Below are 18736 nucleotides of genomic sequence, written 5' to 3'. Positions count from 1 at the left end.
GCTGAGTGACCGGGTTATGACATCCTAGACAAATGCACAGGAAAGGTAGTGGGAGTAGATTTATTTGCCTGATTTCAAAATACAGCAGTAGCAGAGATCATGCAGGTATGTCAATATGCCGCTCCTTCTGTGTTTTGAGGAGGGAAGAGTTCAACTGGCAGTAGTGTGAAGTCACAGTGTTAGCTCAATTACTACCCTTTTTCACAGTGCTCAGTGTATACATGGACCATCATCATGGATCTCTTCCAGTCTGTTCGTATCTGGATAATTCTTAGCAATGAAGAAAGTCCATTTGTCCTCTTATTCCTGTTTTGTTTGGTGGTTTGTTTTGGTTTTTTTACTGTCCAAAAGGAAATCCAGTTCATAGATTCAGAAGGATATTATTTCTATGACAAATTTTCTTAGGTGGAAGCTGGAATTACTTGTTGTTTCATCTCATGATTGACTTTAGCTTTGTAACAATAAATAGGTAGGGAGATAGATAGATAGATAGAGAGAGAGAGAGAGAGAGAGAGAGAGAGAGAGAGAGATGTTCTTAGCTACTCTGCCAGCTTATCCAGTTCTCTGACTAATAAGATAGTAATTTATTCCTCATACTTACTCCTGGACCCCAGAATACCTAAGAAGACATCATCTCATTATTTTATGCAAACCTTCTTATAAAACTAGATATTACATTATTAAATAAACATAAAAATATATTTTTTTCAGATGGCAGTCACAGTAGGGTTGACTGTTCATGTATATCCTGAGCCATCTGACTACAACTCACCACTTTTCTTCAGAACTCTTCTTTACAAAGTGTTTAAACATAGCTATATCAATACCTTCTTTCCTATTTTTATCCATGTGGTCAATGAGCTTTAGTGCATGTCATTACATGAGAGTCACATCTGTATAGAAAAATATCTGAAAAGGTTAGTCAATGTGTCTGATTAAATCTTACTTGAAGTCTAACAGCCCTACCTGGCAAGCAAACAGCACAGCAGTGGCAATGAAGTAGTTGAGGCTGGAATATAACATTATAATATTAGCATAGCACTAATGCGGTTTTGATGATGTAAAAAAGCAGAGAACAGTTATAGTCTTATCTATTCCCCTCTTATCTTTTGAATGAATTCTATACTCAAAGGAACGAAAAAAAAAATGCAGAAATACTGCAAAGAGGTCCATATCTGCAGCCTCTGCCTCATTGGGTTCCTGCTGTGAATAGAGTTACTCATGTGTGCATGTGCTTCCAGGAATAAACCTTCAGGCTACCCTCACCTCTCTCTACCTCATTCACACATTGTCAGTATATTGTGTTCTGGGCTAAATTTGAGAGATGCTGTTGGCTTTTATTAATCCTTTAACTTTATGATTGCTTAGGTAAAAACAGGTAAATCTCTTGGATTTTCCTATGTAATATCAATGAAATGCTGGATGTTAATTTTGTCTTTCATGTCCACCAACACATGCATAGAAAACTCTCTATGGTAATGATCTGTGATCATACTGGGACATGATTCCATACAAGAGCATGTTGGACATTTAATCACAACAAAAGAAAATCTAGGTAGTGGTTTTAATTAATGCATGTTCTGTTGTGATAATACATGACCCGAGTAAAAACTGAAAGTAGTTCTTTCAAAGGCATACAAATTAGTGTGAAAAAATGAAGGAAAATACCAAGATTGAGATACTTTTTATCAGTAATGCATAACCTTTCTGACCAGAGCCTGTTTGCTAATTTAAGTATTTGGGAAGAGATGCACTTCATGGTCTCTCTTATTCCACAGTTTCTCTGCTATGGAGTGAGCATAATGGTTTGGGGTTATTTCAGTGTTACTCAATGTAGACAGCTTAAGTGTACTGTACAAGAAGATGGTTATGGTGATTCTGCTTGTATGTGATTTATTTTTCTTTCCAAGGAAGCTGCTATACCTGTGTAATTACAGCCAAACACATAGCTGAAGACCTAGTACAAGAGTAAGGTGGCATGCAGGTGCAGCTTGCCGATGCCTGTAGAAGAGTTTCTGGGCCATGAGCTAGTTCCTGTCAGGCTCTCAGCTGTCCTGTGAAGGGAGATCTCCAGGAGCTGGCAGACTGGAATTGGCTTCCTTGACCATATGTTGAACATCTGTCTTCCAGGTCTGGTTCTGCCTCAGGAAGGTCTTGTGATATCTTTTGTCACCACCCTAACTTCATGACTGAAAGAACAGTAGGAATATTAATTCCCATTTAATGGATAATAATTTTATTTTACATTTTGAGGATTTAAATGTATCATACTTTATCTGGGTAATGAGAACGTCATAAACTATGAAGTATTCTGGATCGTACTCAATGTTATACTTTGACTACCCTATTGTGCTCTGAAAGAGAGCAGGCATGGATTTGGGTTTAATTTGGACAGTAACACTGATTTTACAGTTCATTTGCATTCTTAGGGCAACATACACCTATAAGAGGTTACCAGAAGTTGTCAGGTTTTATTTTTCTGATTTATAGTTAAGGAATAGATTAATTTATTCTTTTCTTCCAGAGACAAGACAAGAGTTATGCCTCCACTTTCCATCAGTTTTAAGTGAAAGATTGATAACTCATGTTCTTACAAAAATGCAAACTGAAAATCAACCATTTCAGAAACATTTATGTCTAATTGTGTTTTTTTTTACTGCAGCCATCCCTTGCAAGATTGTAAGAAGTCTTAAGTTGTTATGAGCCTAATGTTAAGATTGGCAAAGAGGCGGTGTTTTAAGATTCTTTTCTTAGAAAAGACTTCCAAGATTGTAATCTATAGTGGTTGTGCTGCTATATCTAATCTCAGAAAGAAAATTCAACACAGAAAGACAGCATTTAAAAGATGTATTGCCACTTTTCTGGTCAAAGAAAAGGAGAGTTAAGACCAAATTACAAACCATCCTTTCTAAGAGGTGTTTGGGAAGGGGATTATAACACAGAAAAGGGTGTACATAAGTGCCAGGAGACAGAGCCACAAATCTTATCTTAGTTCTAAAAAAACTTAGCTTTATTTTAGAACAATGATTTCTCACAGTTCTTGGGGACATCCTTCTGATTTTAATCACAGGGTAAAAATAAAACAGCTGTATTTAAAGTGATAATCTGCTTCTAGTGGATTTACAACTGTACAATCTTTTACTATCTTTTGCTAAGATCAGCCAAATGGAAAGACAAAGGCAAGTCTGCCAGGTACCTAATTTTTTTTTAAGAACCAGAATGAAACAGCTGGGTGTTTATAAAAAATAAACTGTCTTCTTCAAAATTGTGAACTGTAAACTGACTATGTCAGAAAGAATGAAGGTTACAGACAATCACATATATACAAAGGCATACCTGGTGAACAAAATAATTTACTGAGGATCAGGATTACCTGTTTTACTAAAGGCACTGTAAAGAGCAGAAAGTAGGAAAATTCAGAAAAAGCCTTCATTGATTTATGTCATAAGCTGTTGACACACGTTCCACTGATGGCATTGTCTGATGACATCTTACCTACATTGTCAACTCCTATTTTTTTCACTGCTAATAACTGCAATAAAAAAATCTTTACCACTTCTGTTTAAAAAGAAAGATACCCTCATTACGTCGTAATGAACGTCACACTTTTCTTTTTTTTCCGTGTGTTTTTGTTTCTGGGAGTTGAGTGACTTCCAGTATTAGCATAGAGTTAAAAGTAATTTTTTGCAGATAGTGGAATCAGTATGTGATGGAAGTTGCTTGCCGTGCAAATATGCAACTAGTATGATTCTAAGTGCCGTACCAAACGCTACAGCCTGAGGACTTATAAGGAACTTGGTTTTATTTAAAAAGTGGACAGGAAATTGGTTTTATTTAAAAAGTGGACAGGAAATAAAAAATGAATGTCAATAAATACAAACAAAAAGAGAAACAACTTTAACTAAATATCTGTAAATCAACTGTCTATAGTAATTATTCTGGAAAGAAATGGAGTTATGGACAGCTTTCAGATCAGAGCTCAGCAAAAAGGCAAATCTGAGGTTAGGAGTTATCAAGAAAAAAAATGAAAGCTGGAGAAGCATGGGATTTCTTCACCTGCCTCCTTCAGCTTTCAAGTATCTTGGTTTTGCAGTGCCATGTTTTTTCCTTCCTATTTTTTTTTCTCTTTTGTTTTTTCCCCCTTCTCCTCCTTACTGATGTGTAAAAAATCCTCAGCTGGAGGAGGATCTTACACGAATTACATGAAGCATGCTTCACTGAGAAGTTTGGAAACTTTAGCTTCCTACACTTTCAGTTATGTATGGTTTTGTGTTGTAGAGCCAAAAATAGACCAGTCTTCTATAATCCAATTTTTTCTTGTTTTCCTAGGCAGGTTTCAAGACATGCCTATTTAGCTTGTTAATTTCTGTCTCTGTTGATTGGTCTGTGGTTTCTCTCCCCCCTCTTAATTTGTATGCATTGAATTAACTTTAATTAAACCTGTTTGATAGACAGGTTCTTCCTTTATTCCCATAATTCCTTTTTTCTTGATCTTGACACATCACAAAATGTCTGCTTTCATTTACATTGGTATCAATTCACTGTAATTCTTTCAGAGTCACTGGAGTTGCTTTGAATCTACTGCTGTAAGCAAGAACAAAATTTGATCCCATAATTGACCATACGGGCATCTGAATGGAGGCAAAACCCATAAACTTTTCCAAAACACTATTCAGTCTTTACTCATAATGGATTTCATGTCACCAAAGAATGTGTCAAGTGACTATGCTAGTAACCATGCAATGGGAAAAGAAATCTATATGCATGAATATAAGAACTGGATGTTGCTAATGAACAGGCTTGAAAATTAGCATATTTTGTCATGATGGAAGCATAGTACAGTTCAGATTCTTTGTTTTTAAAGAGTACGTCACAAGAAACTTTTTTTCCTTTCCCTGAAATAAAAGATTGAGTAGGAACACCTTAAGGACATTTTAAGGTGTTACTCCTAGCCATGATTGTCTCTGGTCTGTAATCACTATTTCATTTTCTGAAGAAGTAAAGACTATATTTTTCTTATCTATAAAATATGTCATAATTAATTGTTTCTGAATTGCATAAAAGCATTTGACAATTAAAGCTTTATAGTGATTTTTATTTGCCCTTCAGGAGAGAGATTTTGTTTCCTTAACTGCAAAATATTAAGCAAAACTAACAAAAGCTGTGTATAATCTTTACATCTAACCCTATTTCTAGTGAAATCTAAAATATGAGTAGATCAGCTGTGAAAGATTAAAGTGGTATTTCCTGATATTTAATGGACTCTCACTTCTGTTCTGCAGAAAAATGGAAAGGAAGAGGAAGAGCAGGCTCACATTTTGAGTCAGCGCGAAGACGAAGTCGAGCTGTCTTTTATCATATCTCTGGACATCTACAAAGAAGAGAGAAGAACAAATTAAAAATTAATAATGTAGGTGTCATTTTTGTCTTTCTCAAAAATGCACTCTTTGTACCATCATTTTTTTTAAAGCACTTTAAAAGGTCAGCGGGTACCTAAGAAGTGTCCTAGTCATAATTTTACAGTAAGAAAAGGAGTAAAGTGCAGTTCTATCTATTATGGTATTTGTTGCACTTCATATAGCAAGACAGTGCATTTAGCCATACTGTAAACAGACATTTATTTAGCCCCAGGAAAGCCGCATTATAAAATTTACTCTCCCAATTATTTCTTTTTGATAATTACTATCTGCCAAAAAAAAAAAAAAACATAAAATAAAAGAAACTCAAGGTATTACTCTCGATAAAAATCTCTATGCTGTGTGAGCCCCAGAAGGTCACATTTTATTTAGGCAACTTTTCATGAGAATGTCTCCAACTTTGTTCTGAGTAAATTTCCTAATTTAAGTAGTAATGTGTACTTCTTTAAATTACTTCTGCATTCCCCTATTAAATATAACCAACAGTAAATTCATAAAACTCCCTTTGAATATTGCAAAAACCAAATCAAGCAATATACAAAACCAAAAACATAGCAGCAAAAAGACTTCTAAAGAAGTATGTTCAGGAGAAGGAATAACTCTCCAGCTCTATGGACCTCTGTTCCAGGAGAAAAGTTAATGCAGAGAAAAACTAGAAATGCATAGGAAATCAGTATGTACAAGTAAAATTTACTAGATAAATATTTGAGAACCTGTTCCAAAATTGAGAGCCACTAGTTATTAGAAGGAGGGGTAGCAGAAAGAAATGTTTTTTTCTTAAAATTTCCAAACAGCATTTAGTTTCTTGTTTGTATGTTATCAGCATCACAGAGCTAGAATCTTTGGCAGAGCCACAAGAAGAAAAGGGCATATTTTTTATGGGTGGAGGGAGGACGAAAGACAGACAGTTGAAAAAATAGCTGAAGGGTAGAAATCATGATATGCCATTCGACATGTTCCTTTTATTGGTTATCAAAATAAAGCAGCAGAGCACATGCATCCTCCTAGACATTATTACATTAGAAATTAGAAGCAAAAAAAAAAAGTTGGTATAGATTATTGTCATGAAAATACGTAGCTGGTGTATGGCTTGAACTACATACAGTCACTTCTATTGAATGTAAATGTTAAGTGTTTAAAAATGGTAAATGTTTAAAAAAATATTTAACAGATAAAAATATTTTAAAGTATTGAATGTGGGAAAAGGGCAAAAAAAAAGTCTGCAAAATATGGCCAGGTCTTCCAATAGTATTTTCATAGCACAGTAATAATTTTTAGGAACATGATTTTAAAAGTAGCTTTTGGTGACTTTCCTGTACTGTCAAAATCCAAGTACAGAGGATCTAATGCTAGTTTAAAATATTTGTTATCAGTGCATAGATTTTTAGATCTTTGACTTGGAAGTCATAAGAGGAACATTTTCTTCTCTGTGATTAAAAACAAGTTGATGCTAACAAAAGTGAGAATTCAGCTCACAAGTTTCATGAAAGACAACAAAGATGAAGAAGACAAAGACATCAGTATTTCAAAAGAAACACACAAAGAAAAAAGCTGTGACAGACAAGGCAAATGTAATTAAGTTTGCAGTCACGCAACCGTTGTCTTTTTGTATTCATAGCGAATAACTTCAAGATCAGAAGTAATCTTAGCTTGCTGAATACACATGTTGTTTTGTAAGGCCCTTCATTACTGGAACAGCATAACTCAGGGACACAATGATAAGGGAGCAAGAATTTAGTTAGCAAATAATACAAGATAGTTCACACAGCACATGCTACTTTTCAGGATGTTAGGTGCTTTGTTAAAACTCTGAAGGATGGAAGATAAGAATTTATAAAACTGGTTCATGAGCCTGAAGTCTTCGTTGAAAAGATCTTTGCTGGTTAGATGACAGAGACTTGAGACACCTTCCAAACCTAGATATAGTCTAATAGACAAGGCATTCAGTTCTGGAGATGTATTATGGTGGTTCTACATCAGTATTTTGGTTTAGATCAGGAGTGCAATTTTAAAGAGAATCAAAATAGTTATTCCTACTAATTATGCCTTGGTTCGTATCTGGTTTGGGCACAGAAACTGAATTCCCTCAGATGAAACTAAATCAGAAGAGGTGCTCCAGGTACTTATAACTGTTCAGACCACATAACCAGGCTAAAGTTAGTTATAATATGTACAGGAAGGATGGTTTTTTTCTTCCACACCATCTACTCCTTTCTATATGTTTATTCCTATTTGCAGTACTAAGTCCTCATATTTAGCCTATCTGTCCAGCAGGAAAATGTTGCTCTGCAATCAGAATTCACACAAGAGAGGAAGAAATAGTTTGCTAGATTTAGGCACCTTCTCATTCTATTTTATCTGTTCCTTATTAATCTTCTTCCTGCCCCAACATTCACAGAAGTCATTCCATCAATGGAACCATCTATCTAAATAAGTTTGAGGATTAAATGAAAAAAAAAAATTAGCATCAGTTCTCAGAGAGTGTCATATATTTTATTGCTTAAAAAAATAATATGGAAGAAATCTGTCTGCATCATAAAATTATCGTTTTGTCCAATTTAATTTTTTTCTCTCTTTTTCAGAACGTTTTTGTAGATAAACCAGCATTTCCAGAATACAAAGTCTCAGATGCAAAAAAATCCAAATTCATACTGTTGCATTTTAGCACTTTTAAAGCTGGCTGGGACTGGCTTATTTTACTGGCAACGTTTTATGTTGCTGTGACTGTACCTTACAATGTTTGCTTTATTGGCCATGATGAGCTGTCTACAACTCGAAGCACAACTGTCAGTGACATAGCAGTGGAAATTCTTTTTATCATCGGTAAGACATGTTTGGGGATTGTTTGGGGTCTTCTTATTGACATTTAAGGTTTCCGCAGAATATACAATGTAGAAGAGAAAATCATCATTGTTTGCATGATTTTAGAGAAAATCAATTTTAGCTGTGCAGTTTGAAATTTTATCAGTATTTTAGATCAATTTTTTTTTATTTTCTTTTCTACTTTAAATTGATTCAGGTAGTCCTATGGTTACTCAAAAAGTACCTTTTACACTAAGAAATGTTGAAAACCATTTTTTACTCTGTGGTAGCCTGAAACATTCCCAATGTAGGAATGTGCCCCATAATTACTATATTGCTGTTCTTTTTTTTTTAACTGCTTTCAGCAGATAACTTAGAATACCCATGGACCACAAGCTGAAAATCACAAGATTTTAGAATCTAATGCTGTAAGGTTAAAACTCATATTGCAATAATGCAAATGTACACTATCAAGATGCTATATTGGTAATTTGTCATCTGGTCTGTTCCCTAGTTTTTAAATAGTGGCCTTGTAGGCCAGGAATTTCTTTTTTTGTATTACCTTACAAAAGTAAGTGAGTATAAAAAAGAATCCCTGACTAGTGTCACACAGATTTTTCCCCGAGTTTCTATTACAAAACTGAGTTCTGCCACATGGACAAGCTGTAGCTCAAGTCTGTCAATAATACACAGATGGAGAAGGTATGATTTTAAAGAAACAAGCAAAGCTGAGCATGTATATCATAAATCATCAAAGGCTTAGGATGGATTCTAAGAAAGAAAGAAACTTAGTGAAATAATTAAATCATCTTCAGATTTGAAATTCTTTTCTACTTTACTTTTCTCTAATTTCTCCTTAAAAATGTAGCTTAACCCATACATTAAAAGCAAATTTATGATCTACTCTAGATGAACTAAAGAAGACTGAAATTTTTGAAACACTAAGAAACAGCTCAGAATATCTTTAGTTTAACAAAACCTTTTCTTACAAAATTTTTAAAATTTTATTCCATTTCCCTGACAGCTTTACTGTAGACAGTAAGTCTAGTAGGTGATGTGGCTAATGGAAGAATCAGATGTGATGATCTATAAATATTTGTGTTTCCTCCTTTCTACATTGATTTGAAATTATGTTCAAGGTCTAATTTTCCCCTTTTTTCATCACTGTTAGATCTTGGTGTACTCTTTCATGTTAATGCAAGCTAAGAAACCTAGGTTCTGCAGCGCAGACCATGGAGGATCTTCTTTGGTCATGTGTAAAAAGAGCAAGGCTATGACTCTAGTCAGTCATAAATGACTCCACATTCTATTTTTAGGAATATAAAATGAAGCAATTCCACTTGATCTACCTGGGCATCTTTGTAAAATCATTAAACTCAAGTTTAAGACAAGTTTGATAATTTTTATCAAGTTTGATAATTGTGTCATCCCACACCAGTGTTGATAATTTATTTGTGTTACAAATGTGTTTATTATAATATGAGTGCAAGAGACCATAATATGTATCTAACTGATTTATGTGCAGTAGTATTCATTTGAAACAAGACTGATGGTGTACTACTCAGTGCTACTTTTCTGTTTACATCCTTTGCTGGAAATACAGACTTCTTACTCAGTAAGTCAAAAGCAAGGATATCCTCATGATTGATAGAGCAGCTAGGTAAAACAAGAACAAAGATTCTCCATAAATTTTATTTCATATCTTCTAGTTAAACTTTTAAGCCTATCATCCAGAAAAATAGACTATGATTGTAAATAAATACCTTCTAAGAAAAATGTATAAAGTACTAGAAAAAAACTTCTTTTCTTAGTTATGTTCCTGTAACCACGAACATTGTATTGTAGCATACTAGTATTCCTCCCACACAGTTTCAATAATGGTTCAATCTGTTCCAAAATAATTATTTCTAAAGTTAGTATCTGTTTTAAAATTTGTGACTTTGGTGAAAGTTTTATGGAATATTTTCTGTAGTGAATTTAGAGAAAATAGTGGGTTTATACTCACCTCTCAATGGTCTTGTCTGTTAAAATATTGAATGAATATGTCTCAGAACACGTGTAACTAAATTGAAAGTAATAAGATTGACAGCATGCATAAATTTAAACATAAGTTTCAGGGCATTTTTGCACTGTGGCTTTGACAAGCACATATTTCATGGATGATCTATGTGCTTTGAGAAAAGTCAATGAGAATTCTCACGTAAAATTCTTTTTATGATACTGCTGCCTCAGAAAGTCATTGGGGAGATCTCTGAGATGGAGCCTTCAAATGTATCACAGCTCTGTAATCACAGATTGATATATTACAACTCTGTAATCGTGGACTGGAGAAAAATCTATCTGCTTTCATTTTATTTGTATTTCTCAGAACACAGAATAACATTCCTTTGAAACACACAACTTTCATAAACTCTTATTTGGACTTAACAAGGTCTTCCTTTCTAGCTATGTTATTGAAGGGAGTAAAGACATGATGGAAAAGGGAGAGTTGTCTGCTCATCAGTTGAAGGAAAATAATAGGGTAGAGGTTTAGGGTTTCCTTTAAGCAGGGGGTTTCAATAAATCTAGGGGCTAAAAACAATCCCTTAGGCTTATCCAGTTTGTGATTCAGCAAAAGCTTAAGCATGATAAAAATACATATGGAAGTGTTCTCCTGACTTGGGGTGCTTATAAGTAGAAGTGTTGATCTGGATTAAAACATTTATGAGAAAAAAAGCACATCTAGCCAGAGGGCTAGCTGCTTTAGCCTTTAGAGTTTTCTGAAACATAAATGGAAGATAAACAATAAAAATAACTCATTTTGTGATGTCTTTGGGGAAGAGGTTGGAGAGGGAACATAATTAGGCCTTCTCAAGTCAAGTTAAAATTATTTTTCGCTTGATGCTTCCTTTATATGATAGTGCTTTAATAATTTGAGTGATGTTTGAGTGCACTTTCAGATCCCTTTTCCTCTGCAACGTGTGCAAACTTTCACTAACATTCCCCTGTAAACAAATCTTTTGCTTCCTTTGTCCAATGATAGTTTAAAATCAGTTTAGTTTTACATTTTTGACTGGTTTACATATCTCAAAATCATAAAGAGTTGGATTGAAAAACTTTTCAACATTACTGTATTTAAACAAACACATAAAAAATTATCTTAGAAAGTGGTGAATGAAATTACCTGCTTTATTGTATTATCTACTTCGAAGTATCCACCCCTTAATTTGCTTATATGGTAGCTGGGTCCTTCATTTGTAGATAGGTATGTCTAGATGGCTAATGTTTCAATATTTCTATGGAACATAATGAATCTTGGTTACCTTTCAATATTATTTGTAAAATTTTCACTTCTGGAGAGAAAATCTGCAGGGCCTTTGTCCTAGTTAATTTCATTTTATTAAAAAGAATGCCTGATTGCATAACTTTTGCCCTTCCAAAATTTCTTCAGTATTGTGCTTTTCTTTTTGCAACTATTTCCTTCTAGTTTTCAGATATTTTCTTCCTCCTCCCCTCCCATTTTTAAAACTTTATTGAACACCATATTTGAAGAAAGTAACATTACCAGAAAAGTTATTGATACTTTATTGCTTAATGCTCAAACTCACAAGAATATCTGAATAGGATGTCTTCAACAGGAGCTGAGGTCAACATGATAGTTCAGAAGGAATACATATAGGCTTTCAGGCAACATTATTTGCTGGATGAGTCCGAGTGTTTTGTCTCCTAAGATGTCCAGAAACAACTATAGAGAGAAGAGCTATAAAAACAAATGATGTTTAACTTTTAATTTTAGTTTTCTATTTGTGGATTGTTCAGTTTCTAGTGGAAGGTGGAGAACCCTGGATACTAATTATAGCTATAAAAATATACCATTTATAAATGTACTGACAAGAGCGATTTTAAATAATTTTCTGCAAAGCAGTCTTTTGCCTACCTGTGAAAATAAAATAACAACATACCTATCCTTTCCCCCACTCTCCTTATGCACGCGCTTGTCTGAAGACTTTATCTATAGATTGCAATTTCAAAAGAGAAAATCATGGTTACTAAGACCGCTTCTCTTTGTATGTGTATTTCTCTCTCTTCTTAAATACTATTTAACAAAACATTTTATCAGCAATTTCAGCTTTTAAAAGCACCATGTTTAGAGCCCTAAAGCTGTGATTTGTGTTACTTTATACTGTAAAATTTATTGGCATATTAGTGTCTATCACACATTTAAATTACTCAAAATCTTTCCAAAATTTTATCAAATCATACAAAGCCCTTGAGCATCAGATCTTTAATATGTAGATGCTTTAAAATATAGTACAAACCCAACAGAAATTCATATCCTCATTCATATTACTTACATTGTCATTAAAGTGTGCATATTATTGTATTGAAAATAATAGAGGTTAAACAAAATCTGTTGGAATCAGATGAGAGAGTATTAAATGCTATAGATTTTATTAGTTTTATTTATTTTAAATTAGAAGATTTATCTACTTTTTTCTCTCATGTTCTTTTTCCTTATTATAATGAATATCATTTCACATCTTTGCAAGTACACGGGTCATGTAAAACAATCTCACTTTCTAGATGACCTCATATCTAAGAGGATTTAGACATTCAGAAAGTAAGTTATGGTGGTTTGAAATAAGTTTTAGAAAGTGTGCTTTCAGAACATAGTTTGCTAAAAATCAGGTACGCACCAAGGGAGTGGTTTGAACTTATTTCTGGGAATTTGAGCATTAAATGGCCTCATCTGTGAATACATATGAAACAAACATGAGGAGTGTCATTAATATACCTAATATTAGGAAGGCAATGCGATAATAAATTGTTCATTGGCTATGGATTACCCAGTAATGTGAATAAAAAGTACAAAACATTTATGTTGAAAAGCAGTAATAAAATTTCTAAAGAGTCTCACTCTAAGTGCCAAACTAAAGTTGGCAAGACCACTATATTGTTAGAAAGTTTTCAAATAAACTTCCTTTACATACCCTTGTAAGAAGGATAGATACTATTCTGCACACAAGTTGCTCTCACCATGCACAAAACCATCCACCTGGACAAAAAGGAGACAAGCATAAACCACAAGAATTTAGAAGTGGTCCAGTGGGTCCTTTCCAACCTGGTGATTCTATGATTTACATGGTAACATTTCTGTATCGTCAGGTAGATAAGATGAATGTTATAATAATGGAGTCATCCTGAAAATTTGACTTGTATTGTCTCTGCTCACTCTTTCTCTTCTTTTGCTGAGGTGTGATGTCTTTGCTAAATATGGTTATCCAATTTCTCATAAAATGAAACGTTTGCGTGGACATCTAAGGAAAGTTTTAAGAAATCACTGCCCAAAAATATTGCTTACTACTCCTGAAGTTGGGAGATGCCTTGCAGTTAAGACAAGAAAACTGTTTATCTGAGCATTCCTGCTTTTCCTGAAGCCAGAATGAATGACATGGACTTAAACTCCTAGTGAACTGGTTACAAGAAGGCATCCTTAGGTATTGTGCCACGTACCATCAAAGTTAAGCTTAAAATCCAAGAAAGAAGTACTTAACGGACCAAACAGACTACTTTCTAAAATATGGTTTTGTGAAGGAATACCTAAAATAAATCAAGTGGATTATACAGGATAAAGTCCTTTTAAAAGCACGTGTAAGATGATGAGAACCTCATGAGTACAGGCTGAAATACGCAGCATTTATCATATGTACTTCCTTACTATTCTGGGGAGAGCTCTGTAGGTAGCTTATAGATGGGACAAGATATTCTGCATCTGTGCTTCTGGCAAATAGTCATTGTTCCACTTCTCAGCTCTCCTAAGCAAATCTACTGAGACACATTATTTTTTGTTCCTACTTCCTATTTCTCATGAGACTTCTAATGTCAGAGTGACAGGCTTCTGAGCACTTAAGCACTGAAGTCAGTTCACACATAGGGAAACGGTGTAGTAATAATTTTGTAAGTAATTTTTACTCTTCCATATTTTCTTTCAATTGGTATACAAGGTTAAAACCACTTTGTTATACAAAGTATGACTGATTTGCACACTACAATAAGGCAACATTTGTTTACTATCCTATAACACAATGATGAAACAATACTCTATTTTTCAATAGGATTAAAGTCTTTTAATTAACTATCTAGGTAATTTCCAAGAAAATACTTAGGTGCTTAATAGTTTACTATTGCATGAGGTCTTTTTCATACTTTTTTATGTTTTATGGATAATGTCCAATTCATGGGAATTGTTGCCAAGCTGCAGGAGGTAATTTCTGAGTAAAATATTTCAGATTTCCCCTTGGCACTGGTCAAAAATTATTAAGTACACAAAGTAATTGGCACTGAATGTTTTACTTTTTGATCTTTTAGTTGGTGTCTCCAGCATTTGTGTAAAGAGAAATGTGTATGTGAAACAGATAATAACATTTTTTCAGTTGCAGTTCATTTTTCAGAAATATTTTTAGTTCTTTGCTTTTCGTTCAAGACCCTAAAGTCTGTGTCTTCCTTTGTAGAAAAGTCAATATACTATATTTTATTTACTCAATATGTTCATGGATTGAGTCTGTTATTAAAAGGTAGTACATAGGTTATAAAAAAAATAAAATCTTTCCAGTGTTTGTAATGTCATTTTGAAGCTTACAGTATATGATGCTTTTCTGGTGTATCAGCTTCTGCAGAAATGAGATCAGCTAATCCCTGTTTAACACCCCGTTAATTAAGAAGTGGTGAACTTAAAAGGCTGAAAATCTAGGAAACACATAAAAGAATGTGACTTTTCACTTTTGGAGTTTGTGGTCTTTTGTTCAGTTTCATGATTTGGGGAATTGAATTCATGGCCTCTCAGCACAGTAAAGAGTTGCAATTAAAACCCGTGTTTTAATGTGGATGTGCTGGGTGTTCTCTGTCCCAGCATGCCCTCAGTAATAGGTACAGCAAACTAATTATAGTGTTTGGTAGAGCATACCATGCTAGTGCATTAACATTAACCAAATTGTACTCCTAGAGGGAGTGATTTTTGTTATCACAGTAGCTATTCAAAGCACTAATGCCTTCAGATTTCAATTTTTTATATTAATGGACAATTTATCCAAGTAAAACAGTTTCCATTGGTGTACGTCTTCAATATCCCACTACATTCCACTGTATGAACAATAGTAAGGAAGACAAAATAAGTCTACCAGTTACAGATGGATTTTGGGAATCACTTCTGCTATAATCCATTACACCTGTGAGTAGTTGCTTAGGAATTAAGACTATTCCCCTCAGGAGTGTAGCAGCATCAACAGCCCAGCTGAAGTGCATCTACACAAATGCATGCAGCATGGGCAATAAACGAGAGGAACTAGAAATTATTGTAAGGCAAGAGGACTATGATATAACTGACATGAAGGAAACATGGTGGGATGACTCACACAACTGGAGGCTGCACAATCTTCAAGCAGGGTAGGCGAGGAGGGAGAGGCAGTGGGGTAGCCTTGTATGTTAGAGAGAGTTTTGGCAGCCTCAAACTCATTCATGGTGGTAGTAGGGTTCAAAGTCTGTGAGTGAAAATCAGATGTACGCCTAATAAGGCAGATATCATAGTGGGATTCTGCTATAGACCGCCCAGCCAGGATGAGTAGGTTGACAAGTTATTCTATCAGCAACTTGGAGAAGTCTCACGATCAATAGTCCTGCCCTTGTCGGAGACTTCAACTTACTAGATGTCTGCTAGAAGTATAATACAATGGAGAGGAAACAGTCTAGGAGATTTCTGGAGTGTGCGGAAGACAACTTTCGAACACAACTGACGAGTGAGCCAACTAGGGAAGATGCCCCTCTGGACCTTTTGTTCGTGAACAGGGAAGGACTTGCAGGAGATGTGACAGTTGGAGGTCACCTGGGTCATGGCAATTATGAGAGACGGAATTCTCAGTTCTAGGAGAAGTAAGGTGGGGGGGGAATATGTCAGTAGAATGGCCACCTTGGACTTAAGGAGGTCAGACTTTTGTCTGTTCAGAAGGCTAGTTGATAAAGTTCCATTCACTAGGGCTGGATGCTCCTTAAGAAGGAAATCCTGGTGGCACAAGAGCAAGCCATCCCCACGTGCCAGAAAAATGAGACAGCAGGGACAAAAACCAGCCTGGCTGAGCAGAGAGCTCTAGGTGGAAACCAAGAAAAAGAGGAAAATATATGAACTTTGGAAGAAGGTGCAGGCATCTCGAGAGGACTACAGAGAGGAAGTGAGATCATGTAGGGATAAAATCAGAAGGGCTAAAGACCAATTACATCTTAGATTGGCCCATTCTGTGAAAGACAATAAAAAATCCTTCTACAAATATAACAAGAACACAAGAAGGGCCAAGGAGAGTTCATTCAACATTAGAAGAGTCTTTTCTTTCTGAGGCTGATCATATTACATGAATGCAAGATCCCTGTGCAGAGGATTTTAAGAATTTATAGCTTTAAACTATGTTTCCATTATTTATCTGAACCACTGAAATGAGATTTCCAACCTCTGTGACTGCTCATGCAAAGCAAGCTGTTTCCTTTATACCCTGGAGAATATTGGCCAGGTGAAAACATTACTTGGGGTTGCACCCAAAGAAAAATAGGAACAGGAGGTATACTTGATGGCCAGATTTTCTATTTAAAATGTGTATTTAATAGAGTTATTAATATAAATTCCAACAAATTGTGTTTGGCTGAAGCATGTTTTCCTGAAAGACATCAACTCTTGCTCAGAGACCTCAGAGAAAGGAGAATCCACAACTCCTGTCATCTATAGTTCATAAATGACAGATTGCTTTTTTGCATTTTTTTAATCCACCCGTAGAAATGATATCTTTCCAAGTGTTTTGTACTACTAGTTTAAAATGTCACAGCCCATTGAACCTTAGTTAGGATGCACTAGATTGTAATTTATTACCTGATGTAATACAACCATACTTTGCTACTCCACTCCAAAATTAGATGAGTTGTATTATTGAGTACGTCTATTTTTCTACAAGATTATTAATAGCTTCAGTCATAACTAGATGCCACTAGCGCAAAGTAACAGAAGTTGCAGATCAGTGTTTCTTTCCTAATACATCTAAAACTGCAGTCTTCCTTAATCCTTCCTACCAGTGATTCCTTTCTCTTTCCCAAACAAGTCTAGGTTTTCATATCAAATTTTCTGTACTTTATACTGATTGTTACTTAGTATTTGCTCAGCATTTTTTATATCTTTCTTAAAAAAGAAATAATGGCTTTTTCTTCAGCAGCTGCAACAGGATGTTATAAAGATTTATTATTTTGTTCTATATTACATATTTTATTATATATTACAAATTTATTATATAACTTACCTACATTTAAGGGTTTTATTATTTAATCCCTTGGATTTTTTTTTGTTTTAAACTTTATTTGACTTCATAGTAGCCCAGATTCCTAAGTAATAGCTGTAAAGTAAGCCTTATTTCCCCTTCCTACTTAAAAACACTATTGTCCCCCACCTTATCATGTCAACATATAAAAGAAAATAAACTAATTGTGGTAGCAGACGTTTTGAGGGGACATACTGAGTTGAAAAATCAGATTTACTAGGAATATCTAGGTTTACAGCAGCAGTAGAACAGATAAAGTAAGAGTTTATATAGACACAGATAAACTGTTCTTCAAGCAATATAGCACTAACATTTCTTGGAATCTTTCCTAAAAGCTCTCTCGACAAATTCTAATTATCCATACAAAATTAAATAACATTGGCTCAGATAATCCAATAGATCAAAGAGCTTGGACCTTAAGGAAAGTATAGCTAACTAAAAACTATCAAAATCACTGAAAGAAAGTTTAAAAAAATAAAAGGGGTAAGAGAAGAGCCAGTCATAACATCTAGGAGAGGGTAATGGTGTAGGAAACTGTCTATTCTGAAAATCAATGGAGTTTATATATATAAAGCATCTATTTAGTGTATCTAAAACATGTCGAGCACAGGATTGAATTATTATAGTCTAATAGGAAAAGATGCATCACTCAGTCCCTCATGGTTTAACCCTGGCCCGGCTAAATTTCGGCAGCTAAAACCATGCAGTTGGACTTACTTCTCCCTCATCCCCAGGAAAAGGAGAGAGGGAAAGGAAAGAAGGAAAGGAGAGAGGGAAAGGAGAGAGGGAAAGGAGAAGAAAAAGTCTTTCAGGGTGGAAACAAAAACTGCAGCTTTAATGAAATAATAATAATGACAACAACAGTAATAATAATAACAGAGAAGGAGAAGGAGAAGAAGGAGAAGGAGAAGAAAGTAATAAAATACATACAAATATATGAGATCCCACTCCACGCCTTTATGACTATAGGTCACCATAAATGCTGTAGAGCAGACGCAAGGCAATGGGTCCACAGCTAGGAGGGAGCTGGACTCAGGAACTGGATCCAGGATCAGGAGAAATCAGATACATGAGGTCCTTGCTGGACATCAGCCATCACTAAAGAGGGTGAGACCCTTGTTAGCTCTTAGTTTTATACCAAGTATGATGTATATGGGATGGAATATTCTGTTGATCAGTTTAGGATCACCT

At 34.8% G+C, this 18736-nt stretch overlaps 1 protein-coding gene across 5 annotated transcripts in view; it reads left to right on the top strand.

Moving 5' to 3' along the window:
- Window positions 1–18736, top strand: part of KCNH8 (potassium voltage-gated channel subfamily H member 8) — a 192644-nt gene that overhangs the window by 89615 nt on the left and 84293 nt on the right. For all 5 annotated transcript variants that reach the window (XM_054060446.1, XM_054060445.1, XM_054060444.1 and 2 more), the window contains 2 exons: window positions 5283–5410; window positions 8000–8240. In XM_054060446.1, the coding sequence (XP_053916421.1) occupies window positions 5283–5410; window positions 8000–8240 (369 nt within the window). The remainder of the gene's footprint in view (window positions 1–5282; window positions 5411–7999; window positions 8241–18736) is intronic.

Source organism: Cuculus canorus, chromosome 2 (assembly GCF_017976375.1).
Source record: "Cuculus canorus isolate bCucCan1 chromosome 2, bCucCan1.pri, whole genome shotgun sequence".
Classification (NCBI taxonomy): Eukaryota; Metazoa; Chordata; class Aves; order Cuculiformes; family Cuculidae; genus Cuculus; species Cuculus canorus.
Note: the sequence above shows the minus strand (reverse complement) of the source record. Positions and strands in the feature narration are given on the sequence as shown.